Genomic DNA, 24,848 nt, shown 5'->3' with positions numbered 1-24,848 from the left:
TAAATATTATGAAAATTAAGACATTAGAAAATTGTGTGAGATTAAAAAGAATAGATGCAGAAATAAACTGAAGGCATAAAGAAGAAAAAATAATGAAATAAAATAATACTAAACACGAAAGTGAATGATTTAACAAAAAAACAAACTAAATAAACTTCCTTAAAATACTATAACAACACATAAACGTTAATAGCAGCTAATTCTATACAAAACATACCTAACAACTGCACATTCATGCCACCATTGAGGGCTATGTAACACATGCAAAATGGATTTAATTACCCATAAAGGATTACGTTAACATTAAAAAGGATAATTTAGCAGCACATCAGCGGCCAACAGACTCTGTGACAACAGCAGACGCCTAAATACAGTTACGCATGATTTTAGTGGATTACGAGCAGTATATTCAATGTGACAGCAACAACCATCAGCTAACAACGCACATAAAATAAGTGGCTTAAATAACATTATAAAGGGCTATCGTGCATGCGGGCGAGCGTGTGTATGTGTGTGACGTGGTAACAAAACAGCAACCACAACAACACGAATTCGCAATGGATTTATTATTTCTATTACATTTACTCATTCTACTCGTCAGTCAAAATGGTAATATACTTACTACTATATACCATATACAATTTCGCTTATACACTAATACACACACACACACATACAGCGACACATTTGCACACATACTAATCCAACTCGGACATTCATGCTAATTATATAATATATTTCCTGGCATTTAGCGTTTTATCTTAATTTGTATATTTTATTTCTAGTCCACTTCCATTTATTTGCAATGCAAGCATTTGTTTTTGGTTTTTACTTTTTCCCCATCTATCCTTTACCCTTCCAGCCTCGCCGCTGTCAAGGCTTAACGTTTGCATAATGGGGAAATGTCAAGAGTTGTCATGTGATGAAATTGTTTCAAGCTCTTCAAATGGTTGGACTTGTGAATCATGCCAGCGTATAATGGTAGTTAGTGTGGTGGAAAATGAAAGATGTACATGTGTATAAAGTGAAGTGTCACTACCCATTTGTGGTTTAACTGGCCGTAGAAAGAAAGAAAGGAGTTCAAAATCTGAATGATGTTTCTAAGTGAGCTTATGGCGAATTAACCTTGAATTTTTTACCTGGGCGTATTGACTTCGGCGAAGTCGAGGAAGAGTAACTAAGTACAAAAGTAGAATTCGTCTAGAAATCTAGATATTTATCTCTAGCGTAGAGCTATTTTATGAGTAGACTGGTTTTGAGAACCCAGCTTTAGCGGTATTGCAGGAAACTGCAAGGTTAATGAGCACGCTAGGGCAGAACTTCAGCCACGATAACTGCGGAATGGGAACGAGTAGAAGCTTCGTTGGCATCTTCTGGTGGCATCAGAGTAAAACGTTAGAGGTTTAGGGATTGTGGACTCATGCAGTCAGTGTTAAAATGTGACCGGTTGCCAGCTGCTTCAACTGTTTGATCAAGAGAAAACATTTCGGATTTCACTTTTTTAAACATCCGACTGAAATAGCGGAAGCATAAATAAAACACCTAAAACACCAGATTTGTGATGGGTTCTGGGCAGTTTTACCAACAACTGATTTTCAATATGAGGAGGTTTTACTATAATGACCGCACGCCTCAAAACATATTGTTCATCGAATATTATTATTATATTTGATGATGAACATCATCATACTTGGTATCATCTTTATTCTCATATCTGATATACAGTATATTTATTGACTATGGGAGGTCATGAATATAAGGGGTTGGATTAGATTTCAATTGCAACTGGAATGGACATGGAATTAATTATGAACGAGTTCCGATAAAATTTTTGAGAAAATACTTTTAGGTTTACCTCATATTAGATATCGAGGAAATCGAATTTCGGTTTGACGAGTAACATTTGGTTAACCTTTACTTGGGATTAGATATATTACAGTTAAATTAATAGGTACAGTTAAATAATATGTCTCATTTAAAGATATTTATTATATTCGGGATAGCGTATAACAAGTTTGTCACGAAGGAAACGTCGGATACCAGTTGATTCAGCCATGTACGTCTGTCTCTCAACCCGTCAGTCCGTCTGTCGGTATATGCGTTAACTTGTAGCTTTCCTCCCCAAGAAGCTGCTAATTTGTCGGAATCGCCGATATCAAACCACTATAATCTGAATGGTCAGACTAAAGTCCCAGGATTAAAAACGTTTTTATTCGACAAGGTGTTTTCTTTGGCATAGATTGTTGTAAAAGTCAGCAGTACAATATCCGAAAAGGTAGTTCGGATTGGAACAACATAGCCTATAGCTATCATACAAACCGACTGATCAGAATCAAGTTGTTGTTAGGAAAACTTAAACCTGTGAAGGGTATTATAGCTAAGTATAGTAGTACAAACCCAAAGAGGATAGCAACTGATGTTTAAATGAATTTAGGAGGACAGAAAGCTCAACAAATATAGTTGTGCGATAGAATGCTCTCCTTTTAAATCAACTGAGATCACAACCAAATTTAAGTTGACACTGTAAAAAAACGTTTACAATGTTTAGCTATAGGTTATAGGCAAATAGCTTGGTTTGAACGTAGTCAATAGAGCTGCTAAGACCAAAGGGAAGGAAAATTCGTGGAATTGCCTAAATCATATTATGTTTTCAATCTTATATAATTTTGTACAAAAATAGTGATATATTAGCCTATTTGAAGTTCTGCTATTGATATCGTATTCTCTGAAACATAGTATATCATAAACAACATATAGAATTATTGAATGTAAGTTCAAAGAGTATATTCAACAGAAATGAAGCCTTGTTGAAAAGGAAATTTGATTTGATATTTCTTTATAGCCAAAAAAGCTAATTTCTAAAGCTCGATTATGCCAGAAGCAAATCCACCCACATATATTAATTCGTAGTTCTGGTCTAGTAATTAAAAGATTGTATTATTGTCCACAACATTTGTTGAATGAACAATACTGTTTACGAGGCTATAAATAACACATTAGTTAATTGATCTGTTCAATAAGCAACTAAGTATACCTTGAACATTACGAAAACTTTGAACAAATCCAAAAGATTCTGTTTTTAATGCATACAAATTTACGCCATCAATATTGCACAACACCAGTTATACATTCAGAGTAAATTTGTTTTCAATACTCGTAAATGACGCAATGCGCTAAAATGTTGCACTTCTTCGAGCACTAACTGCTGCGGAAACAGACGCCAAATTGCTGCAACCAACTGCAGCCAGCAACCTGCAGAAGTACGCGCAAACTTACAAACAGACATGTTTGAAATTGATGTGCCATAAATGCAAGTGAAAAGAAATCGTAAAACAATATTATGCCCAAGCGTATTGAGCATTCGTTATTAAAAAAGTGGAGTAAAAACAATTTTCGGCATAAAAAGTTGCTAATACAAGAGATGAAAATCGAAGGTAGTAAATTTACAATGTCTATTATGACATGCATATTAAACTAAAAAGAAAGAACAACTTGCAGAGAGGAGTATTTTTGTGGGTACTATTATGCGAGGGTTGCCTTTGATATTTCGGGATTCGAGAACACTAATAAATATTACTAATCGAAAATCGTTTTACTGTTTTTCAAAATATTCTCCATTAAGATCTATACACCTTTGCATCAATATCTCCAAAACATGAATTCTGAGCACGTCAACCGCCTCTTTAGATGTCGAAAAACTTTTAGCTCTCAGTTTATTTTTATGTACGGAAATAGAAAGCAGTCACTCGGTGCCAACTCGGGACTATATGGTGGATGATTCATCAAATCGATGTTTTGAGTGCTGAAAAAAACCATTGTTTCAGCCGATGTGTCAGAGCTAGCATTGTGGTACAAGCGCTTCGTGCTCGAACAACCTTTCTTGGATTCGACTCATCAGGAAACACCCATACAGTCGACTACTGTTTACTTTCACGTCATATTTCACGATGTTCTAAAAAGTTTGGCAGCACTGCTATCGATTTTTTTGATACTATTAATAGCTATACAAGTTATCTCAATCTTACAATAATTCCCATCAGCTTACACATAGTATCAGTAGTTTCCAGAACCAAAAATTTGAATCCACAGGCACAGTACAAAATGTTCCCGTGCCAGTTTCGATAATATTGCGGCGGCTAGCACATTAATTGAGGAAAGCCCAAATCAGTCTCTCACATGTTCTTCTCAAGCGTTGGACATCTCTGTGACGTCGTAGTGGTGAATTTTGCGAAAAGATCTTGACCTACATCCTTAAAAAATCCAATTGACGCAAGAACTGAAGCCGCTTGACCACCAGAATCGTCGTATGTCTGGAAATTGAGTTACAACTTGAAAATGATACGGGTTTTCATTGAAAAATCATCTTCAGCGGTGAGGCTCATTTCTGGCTGAATGGCTTCGTTAATAAGCAAAATATGCATTATTGGACAGGTAGCAATCCACACGTACTCTATGATTTACCATTTTCTCTCTAAACATTTGCGGTTTGGTGCGTTTAATGGGCCGTACTTTTTCCGTGATGATCAAGACCAGCACTTTAATGTTAATACCTCTCAATGAAAACCGAATATTTTTGACCCGAATTGGATGATATGGGCTTGGACACCAAGTGGTTCCAAACGATTTATTGAAAACCATGTTTGATGAACGTGTTATCTCACGAAATAGCCCAGTCAATTGGTCGCCTTGGTCGTACGTTTTGACGCCATTAGAATATTTACAGTGAGCGACGGTTGGTGAGCTTCCTACGAATGTCGAACGTGGGATTATAGCAGTAATCGGCCGATTTATGGTCGAAAACCGTGGAAAATTGGGTTCAGAATCTGGACTTCTGCAAGCGTGCCCGTGGTGATTTTGCAAAATAAATCGAGTTCCATACATAATGGAATGTATTTTCACAGAAATAAAGAATTTCATTGATACCCCGAACCGCTTTTGTTTTATTAAAAAACAAAAAAATATGTGTATTGCCCGTTAATTGTTATTGTACTTTCAGTGTCACATAATGGTTTGTTTTCTGAAAGCACTTAAGAGAAAAATTTTTAGACTCGGGCTTGATAAAAAGCAGTGTGTGTTCGATTAGGCAAACCCAACTTTAGTGGGGATCATTTGCTGCGATTGTCAGACAATGTTTCCTGTCATGATTGTGTATTCTGATTCTCAAAACAGTATTATGTTAAGATGAGGACTGAAACCCTGCGTAACATTGCTGAAACTAGGATACAGAATAGTGTTTATTGTTATCATAAAATATAGAAGAAAGACCAGAAACCACTAACAGGAAATAGTCATTACAAAAAAAAAGTTTACTGGTAGACCGAATCTAATCATTATTTTAAATTTTCTATTAAAAAGCTTCTTATAAAAATTCGTAGAATATCTTTTGTAGGCTTCCATAGTACTTAGTTTTAAAATTTTAGTTTTATGACTCAGTTATCTTATGTTTTTTATTTTAAAGTATATAATATATATCAATCAATATTTAATTATATATGTATATGGTATTCTAATATTTTTATGGAAAGTTTTCAAAGGCCTTTCTTTTTATTCTCTTTGCAGTTGCTGTTCTCGGCCAATTCGAGGGCAGTTGGCTAACCCTGGCACCCTCGACACCATCTATCACACATTTTGTAAATGATTCCTTCATTATATTCTGTAAAACAGTACAAAAGGATGCGAATGCTAAATGGAAAGACCCTAAAGGGGTGCCCAAGGAAAATACAAAAGGGCGTGTGCATATCGAAAAGAAAACTGGTTGGTGCCATTGCGAATTTATTTTCAATTTGACCACCATTTACTTACCGCAAACAAAATTTTTTTAAAAGAAACAATCATAATTACTCCTAAAAATTTTTCTTTACCATATATATTTTTTACCACAACAATGCAACTCTGCACTCACTTCAAACCGTGGAATTAAATAAGTACGTACAACTGACCAACAAATTATGTGTCATGTTAACCATAGAAATATACGAGTTTACGCTAATGCGGTGTCCTCCCATCGTTAGCGGTACTTTTTGCTTCTGTCATTTCCCCGCACAACTTTGGCGTATGGGTTGATGCTCACTCAGCCTTGTCACTTTCTGTTCTTTGCCACTGACATTTGCGGCATTATGCAAAAGCATCAACGCCTCTTTCACTACAACAAAGTCACACCGCTCCTATGCCAATTACTGTTGCGCAGCGATGCTTCCGTATGTCCTATATTCGACAGTGGTGTAGTAGACATTTCTGGAGGGTTTCTGATGGGATCTTTTGATAAATATCCTTTCTATGCACAAAATGGAATCGTATCTGACTGTATTCGACGCATGTAAGAAAAATCCATAAAGTCTTAACAATATCACAGAATCTGTAATTTGTGAATATTTTATCAAAAATATCAGTATTTTATTAGCTTTGTATATTTTAGTTCAAAAGTAAGTATAGTGTAATAATATTTAGGTTTATTTTTTTAATATCTTAGATTCTCATTAGCTTTTTCCTTTTGATCCTAAATTGGATCTGTTCTCCAATATCATAATAAAATTCCAAGTATAACTTATTGCTTTAGTTACTGCGAAAATTCCATCTTGTTCACAAAGTTGGATATTCTCAACAACTAGAGATTTACGAAATTACGCAAGTATCTATAATATGCGATTTAAAACTGATCGCTTCAGTGCTTAAAACTGACCATATGTGCGATCGACCGGTCTATATACCGACAATTTTGGTTGGTTGGTTGAAAAGGGGGAGGCGTTAGTACCAGACCGCAAGCGGCTGCACTTAGGCCATCATTAGGCCCGTTTTGCTCCTGGGTAGTAACCAAATTAAGCCTTACCCAGCCATTCTGTGGATTTAGTAAATAAACCTCATTCCTTTCCATCCTATTCTCTTAAGTTGGAGCATTGGGCGTTGTGGAATAGGTCTCATACGGCTGAAAACTGGACGTCTCATCGTCCTCCGCGCATGCTCTGCATCCGCCTTTTTTTCCATTTTCTGAAGTTGGGATCTTAAAGGCCTTTTACTAAGCTATAATTTTTCTAGAAATAGAAGCTGTTTGGTTATGATATGGTGGTTGTGATATGGTGTTGCTCGTGTTGCAAGACCTGAAGTGTTCCTCTGGGGCCCAAAAAGTCCTTGAAGAAGTTGAGTGACCTAGGCCAGTTTTGAGGAATTGCGATACCGCCAAGCAGATCAGCTCGTCTGCCTTATCATTTCCTTATATTCCTATAGAACCGGGTACCCAGATCGAGTTACCTAGTAATGGTCCTTCTTATATAACCTAATTTATTGAAACTTTGGCTTTACGTATAGAATGACGCTTTGCTAGCCACTAAAATATTTATAGATTTACTGGTTAGAGCCCACGTGGTATCTCTTGTTATGACCACAATTTCGGCCTGAAAGACTGAATTGTAGTCATTTATTTTGAAGATACATTCTGTGTATGAATTACTACAGAAGAAAACCGTTGTATTTACTTCCTCTTGACTCTCCCTTTCTCGGTCACACTACTTAATTAGTCCGAGATAATCTACAAATTCGAGTATGATACCATCCCGTGATAATGCCAAATTTGACTCCAACTAGACATAAGCATTATTCATTCTTCACTTGTATATATTATGATTGTCAAAAATACCCACCACAGCTTTAATTGGCATAGTTTTTACTGCGCCGTTGCACCTATTCCAGGGGTTTAATGCATCACTTGTTTGGTAATTTTACCATCATACCAATGCACATTATGTGGTCGTAAACCCCACTTTAGGACAATGGCTCCTGCAATCCTGCAGGAATTATAGTTTCTCAATATGCTCTCTCCAGCTTATTTTTTTATCCCGAATTACTTCGAGATATTTGACAAAGATCGAGAGTACATACAATTGTTCTATATCCTGAAGAGAGGAGGTTGATTTTGGAATTACCTAGGATATTTCTTTTCCGATTTCCTGGACTCAATTTGTCTTGAACTATGCCAACCAAATGACCATAAGGAAAAGATCTACCGGAGTCACATAATATTTAAAGACTAGTCTTATAGAATATGGTGTCATTAGTTAGTTAGTAAAGATAATTGCCACCTGCCGAACAATTTGCGAAACAAAACAACTTGGTTTCGAGAAATACCAATAGCTGTAAAATTTGTGTATATTTCCATATAGGCACAGGTTGACCGGCTACCTTGGTATGTTCTTCTTAATAGCTACGCCACTGCCTGGTGCCACTGACGTTCTGACATTACGAGTGAAGAGCAGAACAGTGAGATCGCACGTCCAACCATGCGAAAGACGACCAACGAACCACATCACAGATGTAATACAAAAATGCAAATTCTTCAAGAGAAAATAAACCAAAAAGACTTATCCTTTCATAAATCCCGCTTACATGTGTCCATAGGCACAGAGCATTTATGCACATGTATAGTATACATATACCTACATATATACCGTTGCATGTGTTTATGTAATTAACTTTTGTGTGCGCGCTTGTCCGTGCGTCTTCATGCTTAATGCTTGTTGCTGTTGGCAACTTTTCGGCTTACAGGAATATAAAGTAAAAATTTTCGCTTTCAATTCATTTATTCATACATTACATATATCCCTTCCACCACCACCACCACCACATGCCGGGTAGTTTATGCGACACTACTGATTTGTATGTAATATTTCTTATTCTACATCTTCATCTCGTCTTCTTCTTCTTCTACCGTTTTTCTTCTTCTCGTCATCTTTGTTTCGTTTTTTGTTTAATGGCATGCATGCAGGATTTTTGGCGTTGGTCTTCGAACACATTGCGCTGACGGACAAGGGCAACTGGACGTGTGAGGCAACGCTGACTAACAACAACAATAACAACGAAGCCACATCAGCAGTATCAACGCCGGAAGCTGGCAGCACCGCAACACTGGCCAGCGGTGAGGCGAGGAAGTCCTTTGAGCTGCTCGTAAATCGTACGTTCACTTCCGTGCAGGTTTATCTTGTGTAATTTATACAAGCTCACACATATTTACATACATACACATAAATATATTTTGTTTCTAAATATATTTACATGTTTATATGTTTGTTTTGTTACGTCCCTAAAATGCTCACACTTATTCTTACCGAATTCCAAGTGTCACAAACGCCTGCTTTACTTTGTTTATCATTAGGCAATAATCTGTTTAACAATTTTGCTATCAGCACTACACAGTCACACATATATTTATATACAGATACACATATACTTGCATGCCTGTATTGTATACTTAACAATCATTTAAGGCATACAAACGCTTAGTGGGTGTATATACATACATATATATAAAAGTATCTGCGCCCTATAAATTGCCTCTTTTTACCGTCCTTTTGTTTGATTTTCTATTTTTCTAAACATTTGCTTACACATCGTTTCGTAATTCCTTCGCTCGGTCGACTAACTTCGTTACCATTTCGTATATCCTTAATGTTGGTTACTCATACGCCCCCACTTACCGGCTCGTAAACGCTTTGTTGTGGTATTGTGGATATCCGCCTGACTCATTGTGGCTAATGTGAATGGATTCCAACAACAAACACGACAACAACAAATAAATAAAAAATACCAAAAACAAAATAAAATTATATAAAATTCGTCTACTCATCTGCGTGCCACCTCATCATATCCTCACCAACAACAACAATAATAACACCCCACAAACAACAATAAACGGCGTCCAACAATGCAACCGAAAAACCAGAGAAAATCTCCTTTGACAAAACGGAGCTGGTGCAGTCGGCGGGTGAGGGTCGTGACGCCACGGTCAAGTGTTTTGTTAAAGGTGATCCCCGTCCGGACGTGTCCTGGCTATACAATGGCGAATATATAAACAGTAAGTAGGCATGCAATGACACGTGTTGCAATAAAATTAAATTAGCTATTGCCATTGAAAGCAAATGGTGAATAAAATGCTCTAACAATCCAATATAGTATGTGTATGTAGATGTCACGTGTTATTAAGTATATGTTTAAAGCAAGTTAACATTGTAATAAAATTAGTACGGAAAAACTTTTATGATTACTTTAGAATAGCTGCAGCCTGATGTGAATAATTATTTAAAAATAATTTTAGTAATATTTTTTGGGTGAAGTAGGGTCGGATTGTGCAGATCTTGATCTGGAAGTAAGGTGATAACAGTTTGTATACTGCAGTTTAGTTGCTGCATAGCTGTAGAATGAATTTTGTCGAAACATTAGGACATATATCCACAAATAAATTTTTTATTACCTGCTATGTATCTTTTTTCACTGGAATTTTCGTTATAATTGGTCGTCCACTAAGTAATAATAGCTTTGAAATAATTCATGTTGCCCTATAGAAAATGGAAGATCGAAAACTGCACTTTTGGCATATTTTACAGTTTTACTATCAAAAATGAGGTTCAAAACGAAAATTGTGTGATGTAAACGGAGCAAACGGGGTGAAGTATATTGTGACCAGCTAAATAAATTGAGTAAAGCACTCAAACAAAAGAGGCCCGATTTGATCATTAGACAAGGTGTAATGTTCCACCAGGATAATGGGAGACCTCAAAAAAGTTTGATGACACGCCAAAAGCTTTTTAAGCTTGAATGTGATGTGCTATCACGCCTACCACATTATTCAGACCTGGCACTTTCGGACTGTTACTTCATCCTGTTGCAGCAAATTTTCCTTGGTTCACTTAGAGTATAGTTGTTATATACATATATTTTCTAAAATTTTAAAATTTCACAATTTGGAAATATTACTATGTAAGATTGAAAAATTTGGTCGGACCTAAGATCTTCTGCCCTTTCATGTATAGAAAGAATATGCATTTCTTAAAAAAATCTGAGTAAGCGCACAGAATTTATACTTACCAGGTTTTTGATGTTTTAATTATCCGAAAACTGTTATAAAGTTCAAAACTCTAAGTTTTCTTAAATTTTAGTACATTTAAACGATGTCTCCTTCAATGATCCTGAGGTCGTAGAAGTCCTTACAATATATTTTTCTTTAAGCAAAACCGGTCCCAAACTAAAAATTTTTTCGAGATCCAATATTATTAAAAATAAATTATAAAACGGAGGACCCTCCTGTTAAAACTAAAAGCACATACTTGGAAAGATTTTCGTAGAGGTGCCTAAGAATCTATTTTTCAAAGTACCTAGCTAGAAAAATTATTTTAATTTTTCTTTGAACTACCCTAATGTATACATAAGTTTCGAAAGTCGAAACTTTATTTTATAAATTTGAAATATTAAAATATTTTTTAAATAATAATTTTATTTTTAAGCACCCTAATATACATATACTTTTCGAAAATCGAAACTTTATATTATAAATTTGAAATATTAAAATATTTTTTGGATAATTATTTTATTTTTAACCACCTTAATAATCAAAACTTTATATTGTAAATTTGGTTTTTAAAATATTTTTTAAATAATAATTTTATTTTTATTTTGAACTACCTTAATATACAAATATGTACTATGTAGTATGTACATACATAATATTGTAAACTTGATTTTTTTTTAACCACCCTAATATATGTATGTACATACATCTGTCTCTTATACACATCTAGATGTGTATAAGAGACAGCCCTAATATAAACAAATTTTTTTAAAATTATAACTTAATATTGCAGACTTGATTTTTTAAATATTTTTTAAAAATTAAAAATAAAACTTTAAATATAATATATATTTTGCCACAAATATTTTCAACGTTTATAAACTAGATATTTGTACTTGTATATAGACTTTAATTATGCTTTTATGTTTAATCATCTCTACTTCAAATATTTGCATTTCTTACATTTAAAAAAAGTTATTTTGAAAATTTCCATGTCATTTTGTTGCTATGTCTGCAACACACAGCCGTCAACTCAACCAAATACAAAAAACTCTCCGATGGACTCTTCATCAAGAATGTACAGCAATCGGATGCTGGTGAATACACGTGTCGTGCGATGCGAATCACACCAACTTTTGCGGATTCCGAACAAATTACGATTCTACTGAGGATACAGCGTAAGTGTATTCAATGGACTCCCAAAGCAAAACATGCACACAACCGTACATGCATACATATATGCAATTGGATTTTTAAAGTTGCTGTCATGCATTGCGATCACGTACACATACAATTTAATATAGATTCACACACATTTACACGCACCACTATCAATACATACATTTTTACATATACGTAGATATATAAGTGTCAAATCCGTGCGGTAAGCGGTTCTTAACCGAATGGTGCTGCATGCAACACTGTGCGAGCGCTATACTGTTTGTGGGGGGTTAGTAGAGAAGTGGGGTTGTATAATAGCGGCTTTAGCCGAGTTAGCAGCGCATGCATTTAATTTACAGTTATTCGGTGAACTCACTCCAAAGTATTGTTGCAGTGTCGACGGTGTTTGAGCTCCCAGTACCCATATGGGAGCGCAAACTTGCATTTAACTACGCACACATACGCAAAATGAATGCATAAGTGTGCATACATATACACATGCATATATATATGTATGTACATATGTAGTTATATATGGTATTGCAGGTACGAGCACCAGTTGGGTTCACGCGAAAGTGTTGTCTCCATTCGAAAGTATTTCAGCAGCGTAAATTTCCTTTCGCACATGCACACATGCATACACATATTTAACTGCTTGCATAAGTGCTTGCATATGTATGTACGTTTGCGTATGTTCGAATATTGACGCTCAGGCGGCACTAAAGTGCACTTCATTACGAAAACCGAAAGCGATGAATTCACGCACACCGCTATACATACGCCCATAACAGCACAATGTATACGTATACATATACATATGTAGATATTGCAATTCCTTGTGCCTTTACACATACGTACATATATTTATGTATGAGTATGTATGTATACAGTATATATTAATGCTTATTTCGTTAGTTTGTCTGCTTGCACGTCCTTTCACCAATTTGTCTGCTCTAAACATTTCTATAAAGATATATATGCATTCCAATTTATATGCGCTTAAAACTATCACACAGGGTGATTTGAAAGCATTTTTTTATAGCCTGAATAGGGTATTCTTGTTTGCTAGGAAGTTTATAATGTTCAGAAGACACCCTAGAGAACGTGTCGATTTGTCGTCATTTTCTGCTCATCGGTCGAAATCGTCTTTATAGTAGAAAGACTATGGAATATAGGTGTTATAAAAAAGAATAGTCTAAAATAAGTCCTTGTATGGAAACTTTGTGAAGATTTCTTTATTAAAGGAGCAAGCTTCGAAAGCCGGAGTGTAAATACTAAATCCGCTAACCTAACCTACTCCCAACTCATATCTCTTCCACGGAACCACCGGATTAATTATTACTTCACGGGAGAGAGAAAGACTTAAACTCTCATAAACTCTCTTAAACTATCATATTTTAATAATAAAAAAATACATGCTCAGAGTCTTCTATGAGGATATTGGATTAAGGTCGTGATGAAATCAGAACATATAGTTTCTAATTTATCTATGTCTCTGGATCCGGGATTAGTCTTAGGATCTACTGTCCTTTGGTTGAGGCTTGCCACCGTTCTTGCCACATTGTGATGCTTGTGGTTCTCTCCTCTTTTTTTCGTTAGTATTTGGGTTCGTCTCCTTGACATCCAGGACCACCAAGGGGGGCATACTAACTAGAACTTCAGCAGCGACGCTTGATATCGTTCGAAAAGATCTTGTTACTCGGATGGCAGTTAGTTATTTGTGTTGTATATGATTTTATATCTGGATACAGATATTGCAGCTGCATTCAGTATTACTGAACACATTGCTTTTCGCATTATCCTATGGTGAGTGATATCCTTTCTTTCAGCATCGTTATACTTATGAGCAAGACTTCCGCTTTCATCTTAGCCACTAACTCTAAACTCATGATAGTAAACCATTGCCGTAGACCATTTATGCTATCATTGCGTTTGAGGCGGTGTTCATCCAGATGTTTAGCCACCGCTACCACTATGAGATCATCTGCATATGCGATCTCTCAAAATTCAGAATGGACTATGTAAAATATACGACATTCGTAGTTTCCAGAGGTTTGCCGACTAAAAAATCAAAGCAAAAGACGGCGACAGAGGTATTAAAGTAAAATTGGAGGGTTTAACCAAACAGAATCTTTATTCATATTTTATAACCGTTGAAAGCAGTGGTATGAAATCTTATGTGGTTAGAAAGATCAGTGAAGTCACTTTAGAAGTTACTTAAATTATTAAAATTTCTTTCTCGAGAAATTTACTCAAAGATGCTAATAAAAATATTTATTTTTTAAATAAGAAATTAGTTCCAGTAAAGCAAGCAAAAATTCACCCTGTATACCATATAAAATTCACAAAGCAGTGCAACTTTACTCACTGCACATTTCTATATAAGTACTTAAATGTTTCAATATGGGTCTGTGGTAACTGTTATGATTTAAATGCAACTTGCGTCACATTCAACTTTTGTACGAATTGCGGTAGAGAAAGTTATTGCTTAAATAAAAATTTAAGCGAAATAAAAACTTTCTATGAGCACAAAACTTATCTCCTTTAAATATGCATACATATATATTATAAATGTATTGTATGTTATACATATGCATATAATATTTATATGAATATGTTTAAAGCAAGCAAGAAATTTCGAAATGAAGAATTCAATTTGAAATGGTTCGAATAAACGCTTCGATTTAACAGCGCACTTTGGGGGTTCGGAAGTCAAGAAGGAACGAGAAGAGAAAAGCGATATTTGCATCAAATCCCTTTTAATCAACCCGACATGATAGATCCGTGTTTAGATAACACAATCTCGAACATGTTTTCTCTGTTCATATGTTGAAAGTTCTTTAGATCACCTTCCGATTGATCACATATGTCTGGTGGTACTCATGGTAAACGGGGGAAGTGTTTGTTGATTAAGTTGACAATTATTGAAGCATTCATTTTTCTATCATAGGTAGGAGAATATCTTCTACTAAATCTTCCTAAGGGTTGTTTCGTCTAAAAATATGCTGACAAATTATACACTCCTTCTTTAAAGTGTCAGTTTAGTCAGAAGTTTAATGCTTCGAAGCTCCTACCTTTAATATTCATTTGAGATTTGGGATAATGATAATCGTTACCTCTCCACCTGGTCTTTCCAATGGAATGGAGGTCTTCCTCTTTCTCTGACTCCCCCCGGGGGTCCTACGTCGAATATTCTCAGAGCTGGAGTGTTTTCATCCATTCGAACGACATTACTTAACTAGCGTAGCCAGTGCGACGACTGTTTGTTTGATGGCAGGATATTTCGTCTTGCCCTCGTTCACTATCAGACCCATTTGCTATGCTTTCTTATCCAGTCTGAAGAAAGCAGAACTTTTCTTCTAGTTATTCATGTAAAAATGCTAATGCTCAAGGGGAACAAATCATATTTCCCCTGATGTTTCAACATACTCCTCACGTTCAAGTAATCTCTACCTTTCTACAATTTTTGATTTCCTCTACTTCCTGCAACACTTCACTTGTTTCCCCCAATAAAGGATTAAAATGAAATACCAGTGTAGTAGATATTATCAACTTTCAGAACCAAAACAGCCCTACCAAATATGTATATTTGCCCAATTCATTTATCCTCAAATACACTTTTAATTGCTGGCAAATTTGTAGCTTCCTTAGTAAACTTCGAAAGTGTGGATAAAAAATCGAAACGGATTTAGAAATATTGCTGTTTGTTGCTGAAGTATGGTGGCTTAACGTTGAACGAATGGATGAAAGGATCGACGGCCCAAACAAAGCACGGACGGATAGACGCTTAGCCAACATGCAAACAGCGCAGAGATAGGGTGGCGAGCGGCAGCAATGCCGCAAACGCATTTGCCTAATGAAATGAAACTGAAACTTTAAAGGCAAATGGCTCTACACTTGCTTTGACATTATGAAGCAGGCGAGCGAGCGGGCGGATGTGCGTTCGGTCGGTGTGCTTAAACCTGAAGGAGAATGCGTAAGCAGAGACGCAAGTGAATATTTACTAAAGGCAGGCAATGGCAATGTCGGTGGCGGTGATGGCAGAGAATGGTACACCACTTCACACTTTGGCAGCAAAACGTATTTTGCATTCGCAGTGCGCACTAACTAACAACCACTCTGTAGACCCTGTTCGCTCCGAACTTCACCGACTGCAGCAGCTGCTGCTGCCGTACTAAGAAGACACTCCAGTGTAACTGAAGCTGAGTTGCTGGCGATGTAGTATGGCACTAACCACTATTCAAATTGATTGGATTGGGCGAAACGATATGTTACTTTGCCACTGCGTAGTACACTTCTAGGTAGGCAAGTGGGTAGACATGCATGTATACTTTATCTAAGTACGTATATGAACAAGTGGAACAGTTTCAGTTGAGGCGCAGTGAAAGTTCCGCAAAATGGGTGGAATTGCATTTTGGTGCTTGGAGCGAAAGTTTTTAGCAAACTATTTGCTGCAGAAGTTTTACATTAAATCCCCACTAGAAGGCGGCTAAAAGTTCAAGTTACCAGCATACATACGTACGTACATATGATTCTTAGCTGAGTGTGTGCGCGCCTCTCGTGGCTGGTTAGTTGCATAAGCTGGAGAGAAATTTAAATAACCGGGATTTTGTTAAGCTAAGCGACTGACTGACTGTCTGGCTATGTGATGCTTCTGATGCGCCTAAAAGCCTCATACAGAAACGTATTGCAACATTAGGGTGTATTTATTTTTTAAAAAGTATTTACGGATAGTTTAGCTGTGCCTATCATCATCAGAAAAATTTTCATAGACAATAGAGTTACTGGGGAATTTTCAGTTACGCGAATGAGCTCTGATCCTTTAGATTAATTGTTACTCCCCTTCAGCTGCTGCCTTTTTGAAAAGATAAATTGAGTTCGGGGTCCTTCTTCTTCTTCTTCTTCTTCTTCTTTATTGGCGTAGACACAGCTCACATAAAAAGCGGACCAGTTGTTCTTTCCTTTCGATATTCGGCGCCTTTTGGAAATTCCGAGCGAAGCCACCTGGTCTTTCCAATCTTTCTCCCGGCGGGTACTGTGCCGAATACTTTCGGACCTGGAGTGTTTTCATCCATTCGATCAACATGACCTAGTCAGAGTAGCCGCTGTCTTTTAATCCGTTCAACTATGTCAGTAGCAGATTTGCTTCTAATATTTCCTGGTACTCGAAACTTTTCATTCGGCAAGAAGGGAAATGTTAACGGTACTGTCTCAGAATGCGAAATTGCGCTATGAAAAATATAGCGGCTCTTATCGTAAAAATCTCCAGTATACCAAAAAGCCGTCTTGATTATCATCTTGAACTTTTCCTCATCGATGAAATCACTTTAGATTCAAAATTTAGTTTTTCTGAATCTTATCATATGCCAGTCTTTATTGATATGATTTCGGGCAAAACTGAGACAAGAGAATTTATGTCGTGGTTTCAAGATAGCGCCTCTCTGCATTTGCTCACGTAGAAAGTTAGGATTTCCTTACACCGCACGCCAAATTGCTGAAACAGATGAAGAAATTTGGTTCTCTCTTTTCACTTCTTCAAACTGGCAGTATTTTAAGAGTGATCATTACTTAACAGTTATTTGTGAATCAAAAAATCAAATAATACGTATTTTAAAAGCTCACAAAAAGCTAACCCTAACTAAAGCCCAAAAGCATATAGGCATGTGTGAGCGCGTTTACAGCCTCGCATTTAATAAAATTCAAAAATCACCTAGCAAACTAACAAAATATGCACAAACTACACTTTTACAACATGAACGCCAACACATGCGGCACTCACAAATACATGTATACCTAAATACATATAACACCATAGAGTGGCGTATGCACATATCCTGCGAAACTCACTTAATCATATTTACAGTTCTCTTGAAACTAGCATTCAATTCATTTAATACCGGCAACGTTCTTTCTTTTTTACCACAATATCGCATCGCATTGCAACGTACATCGCTCCACGCCCACCTCCAAACGTTTGCTTTTCACTTTTCTGATATTAGATAAGCCCCATTGGTTCGATAATGACACTTCATTGGTGCAATATGCGTATATCGGCGGTATGGTGAATATATCATGTGATGCGATGGGTGAGCCGCCACCTTCGTTCACCTGGGTGCATGAGGGTCGTGCCATTACCGGACGTAATTATCGCATTTTCTATGCCGATTACGGTTCAACGCTTCAGATACATGTCCGAAATGAATCACAACTCGGCGATTATAAGTGTAAAGTTGCCAATCCGTTGGGCATGCTGGAGCGCATAGTTAAGCTTCGTAAGGGCCAGAAGCCGAGCGGACCGACACGCTTTCAATTGCTGCGTGCATTCACCGATGGCTTCGACCTCGACATCCGATCGGTGAAGTATTCGAATGTTGAGGATAATATGCATACGTACGGCTATCGTGTGCAATATATGAGTGAGGGGGATTTTAAACATAGCGCGGGCAATTGGAGTTATGCAAAGCATAAGGATTTTCACTTGCAAAGAGGTAAGTGCTCTGTGCCCTAAGTGCTAAGTGAAAGAAAACGAAGTAAAATTTTGAAAATTAAAACATCTATATCTTTCGTTTTACAAGCTTTTTTCGAAGTTTTTTTACCAGTGATGTAATAAATATTTTCTTATTTTCAAAAATTGAATTGAAGCATTTATTATTTAAAGTCTGTTGTTGTCTAATTTTTATTTTGTATGCCTTTTATTTCTTTTCGTTTTGACTGGTTTTATACAAAACCTCAACGATATAAGGTGGTTTCGTGTTTTATCTGTAATCTCTGTTATATTATACGAACTTATGGAACATATCCTTGAACCTCAAATCAACGAATTCAACCACGCACTTTTTAGTTCATTGAACTTATTTCTTTGTTTGGTAAACAGTATTTCTTTTGACAGAGTCGTTGTTCTGCAAAAGGAACGTTTTCAAGTATGAGGGCTCCAGTGAAAAGAGTAAGAGTAATAATAGTCGATCCGTATTTTTAAAGAATTTTTCATATAGAAAAAGCGTTTCTATAGGAGTGTTTGATTGAAAAGAACTTAAAAACACAAAAACGTGCTAAATGACAGGGTCAGGTCCGAGTACTTACAGGTTCTATCCCGAAAATGTTAAAAATAACGAGTGATCTAAGTAGAGATACTTTTTCAATAGCATTTTTCGACAGATCCGGCGTAAGTCGTATCTAGTTGTCATGCTATTTTTGTTCAGTATTGCTTAGTATTCCATCATGGAAAGACTTATGTCTGAACAACGTTTGCAAATCGTTCAACTTTATTACGAACATTCACGTTCTGTAAAGTACTCGGCCCACTGAGCTTACTATTAGCATCACCCATCTTTAGACTCAGCATTCATTATTGGATAATATTCGTCCGAATAGACCACGTCCAGCACGAAGTATGGAAAATATAGCAGCTGTGGAGGGTCGATTCTGCGCCGTTCGCAGCACCTCGGACTGATGTATGGAACCACTTCGCACATTTCGGTGGCCGTACGATATCATCCTGTTATACTTTTTCCTATTGGGATATGTTAATTCTAAAATCTAAGCGCGAAATCCGGCTTCGAATCAATCCTTGGAGCAAAACATAACTCATGTCATTCACCAGTTACCAGTCGAAACATTCCCCATTAGATTTGAAGTTTCTGTGTTTTTTCTTTAAAACGCTAGGTAACCTCGAAATGGAGCACCCTTTGGATTGGATGATAGATTTGAAAGATATTTACTTTAAAACTCTTCAAAAAATATTTATTGGTTGAAATCGAGATATAGAGATGGATAGGGATGACAGCGGGGGAGAGAGAAAAAGAGCAGAAGAGAGAGAGAGATAGAATTTGCGTAGAGAGTGGAAGAAATACATAGAGTGCCAGTAAGAGAAATATAGAGTAACCGCCATTAAATATCTTTTCGAAACGGATATTATTTTATTATTTCGATTACATATTTATTTTTATTATGCCGTTTTATTAGGAGCATTAAATTATAACTCCATTAAATCCAATTTAAAATTTGTCAATACAAATGAATATCAGCTATAAAATATCACATTATCTAAACTTTATATTCATGTCTTGTCTTTTATCACAACTTCTCTACTAACGCTAACGCCATCAACCCACCCGCACATATACACGCACACAGGTGGACGGTTTGTGCTCGACGGCTTGGACCGCAACACCACGTATTTGGTACGTGCTGCAACGCGCAATCTAGCTGGTCTTAGCGATTGGAGTACGGTGAAAATTTTCGCAACACTAACAAATCTCGCTCGACGAACCGTTACGAATATTATCTGGCAAACATGTTTAGTAGTTGGCTTAGGATACTCACTTAGTGAATATGTCAAATTTAGTGCGTACGTTTAAGTTCGATGCAACAACACGGCTAACAAATATGCATGCACACACATACATATGTAGGTAATATTGTGTATTTGTATGTACGGTTGAACATATACATACATACATACATCCAGTAAGTCACTCTAACAATTCAAGCCTTCCTCTCTCCTATTTCCCTCTCCCAAAATGCTTTACTTGTTCTTTAGCAAATGATTGGTAAAATACATGCATACATATGCATATGTGGTAATAGGGCCTTTAGTGAGGTGAGATCTCTGTTAAAAAAATATTTGATACACACTAATACATGCATAGTTGTTGAATGTTTACGATTATTGAAATTGGTATTAGTATGTATGCACGTGTATACTCGTATGTAGTTAATTCTGTTATATTTTTATGTACCTGATTTGTTTTGAATACACTGCATATGTACTTACATACATATGTATAATGCGTTGTAGTGGACACTGATTATATTTACTATACATTTTATGGAAGTGTTTAAAAACATACATTTTAAAAAGTTAAACTGCTTTCAGATTCTGTGATAGATTAAGCAAACTTTTTTTTTTGACAATTTTTGTTTTTTGTCAATCCCGAAATTTCGGGATTATGAAATATTGCTTTCGCAATGCCTATTTTTTAATATGCGAATGTTAAGGGTTTTTTAAGTTTTAATTTAAAATTTCGAGATTATGATACATTATTTACGGGATCACGATTTTTTCTTGCCAAGGGTTCTTTAAATTTTCAATTTAAATAAATTTATTAATAATAGTAGAGTTAACATTTTTCGTCTAACTGATTTTTTCGAATGCTTTAGGTTTCAAATATTTTATACTTGTACAATGATTTTTATTAATAACAATAAAAAGTATTCTAGTCTCAAAATTTTGGGATTTTCAAACATTTCTTTCTGGGTCCTGTTTTTTTCTTTGCGAAGTTTACGTTTTTTTTTTTATTTTAATTTTGAAATTTAAATATTTTTTTATAAGTAATAATAATTGTAATTTTAATACCGAAATTTCGGGACTGTTACAATTATTTCGGCAATTGCGAATGTTTTGAGTTTCAAATTTTTCATACTTCTACATTTCAGTGATTTTTATTAATAATAAGAACGAATATTCTAAACTTAAAATTACGGGATTGTTAAATATTACTTTCGGGAAAAGAAAATAATATTTGTTCTTTTACAAATGTTTAAGGACTTCAACTTTTAACTTCAATTTTTTTTTATTCTAATAATTAATAAAGTTAAAAATATTTTAATCCCGAAATTTAGGGATTGTGAAATTTGAATTTCGGTATCTTGAATTTTTTATTTTGGTAATATATACATTAAATAGAGTTTTTAGTATTAAACATAAAAGTTTCATCAAAACAAAACGTTTTTATACTATTGTTGAATGGTTATTAGGCTATGCTTATAATGTTGCAACTGTGTAAACCGGCATTAAAACTTTTAGCATCTTTATGAAAGCTTCTTTTACCTTTTTTCTCCCCAAAATTTTATTATTATATAAACATTTTTTTTATTCTTTATCAACAATTTTTACAATAAAAATCATTGACGAGTATTCCACATCATTTTTGTACTTTTTTAAAAGAAATTCTTCAAGAATTTCCCATCTGTGTCGGAAACAAATAAATATAATAGAGAACTTGAAAGATTTTACTAAGTAAGTGCATAAGTCCAAATTGAATGTACACACACAAAACTAAATGAAGTATGATTATCGTGAATTTAAACAGAAACGATTATTGTAGCTTAAAATATTTAATATTATAAAACCAAAAAAAAAAAACTAGTTAATATATAATAAAAAAATGCGCAAAACAAAAAACAACTAAATAAAACGAAATATAATTCCAATGAATGTGTGAAAATTGTTGTTTTACTCAAGTTTTTGGTTTCAAAATATTTATTGTGGGATTAGCCAGCTGATTTTTGTATATCAAAATAGGTCTTTAGGTGCACAAAACATTAGAGAACAATTCTCCTTAATTATGTATGTGCTCTTAGCCTCTTAATTAAATGACATAAACCGGACAGTGGTCCGATCGGGATGATTCCCACAAATAATGAACACAATTATAAAATGTCACTAACAAATATTTAGAATCCTTAAAAGCAAAACTTCATCTTGAGTATCGCTGACTCGAAACGTTTTCGGTACCCTAAAAATCTATACGCTACATATATAATATATTTGATAGAAGTACCAAACTACGTAACATATTTTGGAATAAGACAGACACTGGAATATAAGGCGACTACTATTCCGGAAGGTGGCTAGCAGCTCGGAGTAGGGACCCTAAAAACATGGTAAAGAACAATGATTTAAATAAGGGCGAGGAAGAAAAAGGTCGTAACCGAACTTAGCGAAACTGAACAGAGTCTCGTGAGGGATATCGTCGTCGAGGGAGACGAAAATGTCTACGAAAAGGGTGATGGCAATACCGGTCAAGCAAGCTTACCGCTGTTGGCAAAAATCTGCGACAGGAGCAAAGATAGGTCGGAATCGCCAGCACTGGTAGAGGAATCTCTCCTAAGTTCATGAAGGTCCCAGGGTCCGCAGTGAACGCTAAGGACCATGTGGAAAAGCATGTGGTGTCAGCTAAATAATTTAAATAAGGATTAGAAAGAAAGAAGGTCGGAAGCGACTTCAGCGAAATCCTCCGTCGAAAAGCATGAAGGCAACACCGAGAAAGCATTGGTAGAAATCTGCCTACAGTAACCAAAGAGGGGATGGGATCGGCTGCACTAATAGAAGAATCTCTGTTAAGTTCTTGAGGGTCCCCAGTGAACGAGACACTGTGCAAACAATGTGGAAAAGCATGTGTTGGCAACTTAAAAGCTGAAGCCAGACCGTCGATTGGCAGCCAAGATTTTGTAGCGTAACGGTGGCAGCAGGCTGAGCAGCATAATAACTTACTTAGGTGGGTCAAAAGCCAAGAAGCCATGGGTGTAAATAGCAAAACTTGCCAACTCAGTAAAGCTTGGCGTGTACGACCGAAGCAGGAGAGAAGAAGAAGTAAATTCCCATGAGGAACAGAAAAGGTTAGCGTTTGCTTTTATAAAGGGGAAATCATATGCCACCGCTTAGGAGCGAGTGTGCTGGACGGCAATCCAACTCTACCCAATTAGGCTGAGGAACACCTTGGAAGCCATATCGTCAAGAATTGATACTCCTAAATAAGGAATAACAGTTTGTTCTACTTAAATGGTTGCGAACTTTCCTGATTTCGTCTTTTAAGCATAACAATTACAATAAATAATATTGACTAGCCACTTATCAAGATAATCGATGAAATTTATTCCATGCTTATACCAAAATTTAGACTCCATAACTTAACCAAACAACTAGCTACTAAGTATATACTCGACTCATCTATTCGTTGCTGCATTAGAGCGGTGGTGAGCTCGTGTGATGATCGTCTTATACAGAACTGTATGTTAAAGAAACCAATGACTTTTTTTACATTCTAATCTGATGTTCCGATAATGGAGTTCTTATTGTGATCTATATAACACTAAAGAATCAATACTAACATAAATGCATTCAAGAAATATTATCTAAATTCTTGAAGAAATTTTGTATTCGATAAAACCAGAAACTTGTTACAGATAACAATACTTCCATTAAAAAGAAACGCATAATTCTTGTCTATCTTCCCTATTCTATCCCTGATGCTCAGATTTGTAACACATATACATTTATTATGATTTATTTACTCTTTCATAACAAAAGATCTATGCGACAGCGAAAAAAAGTTAATTTCAGAACAATAAACAATACAAATTGAAACCGTTAATGTCATCGATTGTTCTAGCTCACAAACATCTGTGTTTACCACATAAATTATTCACAATTTTTGTTTTATAATACAATTTTAATTACATTGTAATCAATAATGTGTACACATAATCAAACATAATATGTAAATATGGCTTTATTTATGCGATATTATGGGCGAAATGTCAACATGAAATGAAATATTATTATTTTGCATTATTATTAAGTAGTTGTACAAATATGAGACGAATTGAGCCAGTATATTTGTGTTAAATTTATGTGTACAATTTTGAATTAATTTTTTAATTTAAAATGTTCAGTTTTATTGCATTGTGCTGTTGAAAGAGATGTAGGCTCGACAACTTGCAACAAATACGGTACAATTAGTTGTACATATATGTATTGATATGTGTGAAAAATACAGGATTTTATAGCAACTATTATTTACTCGTCTCTTTACCAGAAATTTTAATCTGTCCGGCTAATGTGTACCACCAAGCGAAAATCGGAAGCGAAAGGTTGAAGTTCCGGTGTTGAACACATGTGAACTTTGCAAATATCCAATCAGCAGCCTCTTTCCAGTTGTACCGGTTTTTATAGCTATTGCTGCAAGAACTGCTTGGAGGGATTTTCATTATGCTCCTTAACTGGTTTCATATGGGCCTCATAGCGCAGGTGTTTGACGGGAGACTTCAAGAGACATTCTGTTGTAGGCCGGAG

At 35.6% G+C, this 24,848-nt stretch overlaps 1 protein-coding gene across 1 annotated transcript; it reads left to right on the top strand.

Moving 5' to 3' along the window:
• Nucleotides 1-21,012, top strand: LOC108978589 (neural cell adhesion molecule 1). The gene is made up of 7 exons (XM_018948957.1): nucleotides 1-609; nucleotides 5,560-5,754; nucleotides 8,756-8,941; nucleotides 9,710-9,841; nucleotides 11,857-12,009; nucleotides 17,992-18,480; nucleotides 20,126-21,012. The coding sequence occupies exons 1-7, from the start codon at nucleotides 558-560 to the stop codon at nucleotides 20,347-20,349; spliced, it is 1,431 nt and encodes a 476-aa protein (XP_018804502.1). The 5' UTR covers nucleotides 1-557; the 3' UTR covers nucleotides 20,350-21,012.
• The last annotated feature ends 3,836 nt before the right edge of the window (nucleotides 21,013-24,848 follow it).

Source organism: Bactrocera latifrons, unplaced genomic scaffold, assembly GCF_001853355.1.
Source record: "Bactrocera latifrons isolate USDA-ARS-PBARC rearing strain unplaced genomic scaffold, ASM185335v1 scaffold_124, whole genome shotgun sequence".
NCBI classification, from domain to species: domain Eukaryota; kingdom Metazoa; phylum Arthropoda; class Insecta; order Diptera; family Tephritidae; genus Bactrocera; species Bactrocera latifrons.
This window is presented reverse-complemented; position numbering and strand designations above follow the sequence as displayed.